The sequence below is a fragment of the Arachis duranensis genome, chromosome 5 (assembly GCF_000817695.3).
Source record: "Arachis duranensis cultivar V14167 chromosome 5, aradu.V14167.gnm2.J7QH, whole genome shotgun sequence".
Classification (NCBI taxonomy): domain Eukaryota; kingdom Viridiplantae; phylum Streptophyta; class Magnoliopsida; order Fabales; family Fabaceae; genus Arachis; species Arachis duranensis.
In genome coordinates this window covers 8,660,924-8,667,093 of record NC_029776.3, presented here as the reverse complement: position 1 = coordinate 8,667,093, position 6,170 = coordinate 8,660,924, and the positions used below count along the sequence as shown (strand labels likewise).

The following is a 6,170-nucleotide window of genomic DNA, read 5'->3' as shown; positions in this document are numbered from 1 at the left end:
TTATTTAAAATATAATTTTTTTTAATATTTGATTAAATTGTTCTTGTATTCAGTACTCTTTTTATTGTTGGGACTTCCTCTTAGCTAAAAGTATTATCATTATAAATATTTTAAATACTATTGTTAGAGGTGTTCGCAGATTGGATATGGCCAAAATTTTGATGTGATCTGCACTAAACTCATCAGATCAGATTCGATATCCGCACATTTTATTTTTGAATCGAATATTAAATATATCCGTAATATAAAAAATATTAAAAAATTATTTCTATAAAAAAAATCAATAAATTTTTTTTACTCTTTTAAACATATTTACTCCTATCTGATTAGAGTTTGGATCAGATTCAATCCAATCCAATCATCTTACAGATCGGATCATATCCACAAATTACAAACTTGATACGGATAAATACCATGAATTTGTGGATATAATCCGATCTATAAACACCTTTAACTACTGCTATAAGTTCGTCGTTGCAAAAGTATATTTTTTTATTATAAACCATTATTAGATCTTAATTATCATTAAAAGCATTAATTGTCAATAAAGAGATAATACTTATATTAGTTTCTGACGACGACTATGCTGTACTTTCTAGCGATTATTTGATATGACAATTGAAACTTTTTTACCTTGATTTTTTTTCATAAAACACTTAAAATCCTAGTGTGAATCACGGATACCAAGTTAAAATATCAAATTAAGTAAATTGAAACTTTAAAAATTAGATTGAAATTCGAATATAATTTCAAAATAGAACTTTAACTTATGCAGTGATTAATTTAAATGAGAAAAAAAACAAAATTCAATATAGTTTTTATCAATGCTTTTAAATTCAAAATTTCTATACCAAAATTAACTAAGATTTCTCTTTAAATTAAAATTTTAATAAATCAGTAATTTTAATTATCTCAACTAATGCCCCAATTAATTAATTTTATCATCTTAAAAAAACTATATATGAGAAGAAATTAATTAGTTTGTCCATTTTAATAAATAGTTATTTGACTAAAATAAAAGAAATTATTTTTTCAAATTTTTTAAAAATAAATTAATATTATATATTTTGTTACATTACATCTAGTTATAAAAATTTTATTTATTTCTAATATTTATATTAAAAATAAAAAAAATTTAAATTAGTAAATTTTAATCTATGATGTCATAATACTCTAGTAATTATTTTATATATCGCACGAATATAAACTAGTTATTTTTTTGCAAAAATTTTATGAGGCTTGAGACTTATTATTGATATAATTCGTATGATAAATTTTACTTTAAAAAATTATATATATTGATGAACGTGACATATTTTTTTATATAAACAATTTCAGAAAAAATCTAATAATTAATCTATTATCTTTTTTGTTTTAATCCGATCTAAATGTTTGTTATTATTTTTGAAAAGAAAATTTTTTAAAGAATTTAATAGTATGTGACGAAGAATACCAAATAAGTTATACAAAAATCAATTAAAATGTAATACGAAAATATCTTTAACAAAAGATGAAATATGCATCTTTATTTGAGTCGTCCCCTTAAATTAATTCCTTACGTTTGGACTTAATCCTGTTTTAATTCTTAAAATTAAAGTATCTTATTTAAAATAAAAAAATCATTTAACTTTAATATAGTTCTACCGTGAGTTCAAGATTAAATAATTAATAGAATGTCTTGCGTTACAGTAGTACAAGAACAATGTCGATAATTTGGAAAAGATGTACAAGTTCGAGAGGTACAGAATAGCAATGGATGCATCTCTGCGAGCCGCTAACCTTAACTCAAGCACATGGAGAACATTGTCGGGAACTCGCTTTCCGTGAAAAAGTTCGCCAGCGATAACGAGGACAAAGCCATTGTCACCTCTATCACAGAACTCCCTTCGGTTACCGAAGAGGTTGGTTATGAGTTTTTCAGATTTGGAAACTAAGCTTCGTTGATGATTTAACTTTAACTTCAACAGTGAAGTTAAATAAAACTTTTTTGGCTTCAAATAAAATATTTTAAATTTTAGAGATCAAAACAGGATTAGACTGAAACATAACAGACCAATTTTACCCTAAAAAAAACTTTTTAAAAATTTTTGTATTTATATTTGATAAATTAAATTAAAAATAATTTTTAATAAGCATGAACAACAAAAAATATTTAGTAAAATAATTTTTAAAATTTAAAAATACTATAATAAATATTAATATAAGTATCAAATTTAGATATTAGTTAATGAATAAGATTATATTAGATTTTTTAATTTTGATAAGTACAAATTAATTTTTAAATTTTTTTTTAATTTTTAAATATTACAAATATAAGTATATGATTTTTTATAAGAAAATAACTCAAGAATTAACACTTTTATTAAAATTTAGCTAATATTTAATTATAAAAAAATATAATTTTATACTATTAAAAATAATAATAATAATTAATTAATAACTATAAATCATAAAATATACTAATTTCTTAATACTACTATTTTTTTTTTAATTTATCAAATACAAACACAAAACAGTTGCTGTACTTCAAAAAACTTTTCCAAACAAACAAAGTCTAAGTATACACTTAACCATATTCAATCATGTTGTTAATTCTAGAAAATTCAGCGGCGGAATCAGATTATGCAGCATCGACGACTTGTTAATTTATGGCAGCATCAACAAGAAACGTTCAGCAACGTATTTAACAGCCAGGTTGTATTATGTAGTTATGTACAGCCAAATACTACTACTTGGGCTTGGGCCCACTTGCTACAATATTCAGCCAGCTACATCGTACGCTCATTCATGCTGATGTTGCCAGTGCGATTTTCTATATGAAAAAAGGGAGCTAGTATTATTTATATAAACACTACATCTTATATCATTCATTTTATACAAAATTCACAATACAAGATAAATAAATGGTATAAGATGTTCAGACAAAAGAGTTTAAAGGATCAAATGTGAAGAATTAAGTACCTAATTAATAATTAATTTAATATGGACTGCATCAATTACATGGGTATGGAAACATATACAGAAAGAAATGGAATAGAGCCAAAGCGAAGCTCGCGCGTTAATTAACGCCGTTGAACAGAGTTGGTGGTGGCGGCGGCGAGTGCAGAACTCGCTTTAACGGCGAGATCACAGAGGAGAGGCAGAGTTAACGGCTCACGAGATTTGGAGGCGGGAACGAGGAAGTAGATTCGGCCAGGGAGAAGGTCCTCGTCGTCGGGAACGCGTGGCATGCACGTGCCTACATGCAATGACTCTGAGTTGCAGAGGAAGCAACCGGGAGTCTCTGAAACCACGTGGCTGGCTGGGATTGGGCGGGGGTACTCCCTGATCCCTTTACCCTCCATGTCCATCACCATGATGCTCGACGGTCTCCGGAAAGATTCGAAAACTCCTGCGTCGCGGCGTTTGCTGGCGGTTAGCGATGATGACGAAGGTGCCTTTGTTTTTGACGGTGTGGTCGGAAACTTGGAGTGAGAATGAGAAGACGCACAAGCACCCATTGGAGATGTATGATGTTTATGACTTAATGAGTTCGTAACTTCAAATTAAATAAATAATTACATAATGATAAAAATAAATAAATTTTAATCATTTTTAATATTTTTTAATTTTTTATTATTTAATTTGTTTTGTAGTGTGGGTTGTGGATCTAGTTTGTTCTATGGTGCGTGCGTCCAAAGATTAGGTTGCAAAATGTAACTGGGTCAGGGTCTCTCACTTATATATATTGACATAACACAAGTGCATTATGTAGTAGACTTTAGCAATTGATAATCAAATGTGAATACTATATACTTAATATAGCGATATGTACATATCAGATGAGTTGTCCCTATCGTGTGTGCGCGTGCGTCCTCGCTCTGATGTGCCTTCAAGATTAATCGTTATCAATTCCACAAACAAGATTAAAAAGAGAAACGGCAGATACACCTAACATTATTATGTGTACTGTAGAATGTGGATGGTTGATTTTGTTTTTCAGTATTTCAAAATGTAATCTCTTGTGTGTGTGTGTGCTGCTTTCCCGCAGATACAGATTGAGAATACTATTTGTTTTGTTAGTATTAAACTATGGAATTTTTTGTGGGACACTAGTTGAGGTTATTTTTATTAAAAACAAGCAAGAGGGTGCACTTTGTAAGGAACCTAATCCGTGAGGTTGCTGGTTTTGCACCTTATGAGAAGCGTATTACTGAGTTGCTCAAGGTTGGAAATTAGGATAAGAGGGCGCTCAAAGTTGGTAAGAGAAAGCTTGGAACCCACAAGCGTGCTAAGAAGAAGAGAGAGGAGATGTCCACCGTTCTCCGCAAGATGAGGTTAACGCCATCTTCTTCTTTTTCTCTGTCTTATGCTTACTATATCTACAATTTGCTCATTGATGATGATGATGATATATCAAACTATATAACAATATTCTTCCAAAATAACATCAAGGAGATTGAGAATTGTTATTTTAAAAAAGATGAGTGATACATAAAGTATTAGTATACCAAAAATGTCGAGTAAAAATAATTTAAAAACAAATATATTGTTACTATATCTAAAATTGTATACTAAGAATGTTACGAGATAAGCATGTAATTAAAAATGTCAGCAAATTTGTGATAATAGATAAGGATGATGATTATAGATTAAAGAAGCACACAGACACTATGTAACATGTATAATAGTCCCACAGTGGCACATCGGTAGAGAGAAAACGAGGGTTGATATGAATGACAGTCATCGGTATAAGGGCTCGTATATCTGCATCTTTGATACCAGAGCGTGATTAGTAGTGTAACGATTAGTTCTTGTATTAACACAATTATCCAAAAATACATGTAATTATTGATATTGATTATTAGATATGACTCAGAGAAAAGGGAGTGCCATTTTATGAAAGGACTATGCTATACAAGAGTCAAAATGAGTGTGTTTTTTAACCACTTTGTTTAACTGGGATAAGCTCCAATGAACAAACTATGCACACAGGGTATGAATAAGTAAAATGTCGTGGATCTGGATGAGAATTAAAACTGAAAACTAATTAAAGCTTAACTCGATAACATTTAGCTAGTTTAATCTTCTTGCTCATAATGTAAACTGCCAATTTCCTTGTCCACAATTTATGCTTGTTTATCCTGTGTCATAAACTCTTTTGACTTGTTCTTCACACAAGGTTTTGCTCATTCCAAGTCGCTTTCAGCCATTTGATGATTTGAAACTTGCATTGATATATATCCCTTTACTCAAGTTGAGCTATGTACAAATGACAGATCAGGTTTAATAACAAGAAGCACTTTGGAAGAGCTAAAGAGGCAATATAACTTACCTAACCATACTTCTCTGTGCTCAAGTCATATGAGACTTGAGAACTAAACACATTTTAACATATCATAGTGTTAGAGAGAAGCATCAGCAGGGTTCAACACACATTTTTAATTTGGGCATGCATTTTAATCAGGCAACAAACCGCAGATTACGGAGAAACAAAATCTTGCCTTGCCTGTATCTAATGTGGTTAAATTTTAAGATTTTCTGAATTTCAAAAAGGTAAGCATAGCCTTACATGAACAAGATCTGTTCTATAGGCTCGTACATCTGTATCCTTAAGTTCTAAGGAGACAGGAACCAAAGTCTAGTTGATGAACAATGACTGTGAGATCAGAGCGTGATTAATAGTTCAGATGCATGCCTTGAATGGTGGAGGAGCGTGATTAATAGTTCAGATGCATGCCTTGAATGGTGGAGGATCGTTCTTGATTTTTTCGCCAAAGCAGAAACAGTGTCGTACAATAATTCCAAAAAAAAATTGGACTATTTCTCGATTTGTGAGACTTGTTTGCCATTGAGAGCAGCCGAAGAATATCAACAAGTTCTCAACCTCTGATTTATGGAAAATGAAGGGGATACAACTAGTTGTGTGGTTTTTGTGTACATTTCGGTGGTTCTGCCTTGTTGGTGGTTGCATGCATAGCCATTTCAGGTTATCCTTCTTTTATTCCTACTGCTCTTAATTTTTTATGAATGAACAAGATAAATTAGTAACTAGTAAATAGAATGAAAAGGCTATAATCAACAGAAATTGTCCTCCAACAACCAACATAAACAACTTTAAATTATCCTATAAATATAATCAAACCTAAAATTTTTCATATAATAAAATAATCAATTATTTACGAATGTAC

General features: G+C 30.2%; 1 protein-coding gene and 1 non-coding gene across 2 annotated transcripts; one reads left to right on the top strand and one right to left on the bottom strand.

Moving 5' to 3' along the window:
- Nucleotides 1-3,062: 3,062 nt before the first annotated feature.
- Nucleotides 3,063-3,500, bottom strand: LOC110281445 (uncharacterized). Its single transcript, XM_021143709.1, has one exon. The coding sequence runs from the start codon at nucleotides 3,498-3,500 to the stop codon at nucleotides 3,063-3,065; it is 438 nt and encodes a 145-aa protein (XP_020999368.1).
- Nucleotides 3,501-5,541: 2,041 nt separating this feature from the next.
- Nucleotides 5,542-5,767, top strand: LOC127748295 (small nucleolar RNA U3). The gene has a single exon (XR_008010232.1). It is a non-coding gene; the product is annotated as a small nucleolar RNA U3 (small nucleolar RNA).
- The last annotated feature ends 403 nt before the right edge of the window (nucleotides 5,768-6,170 follow it).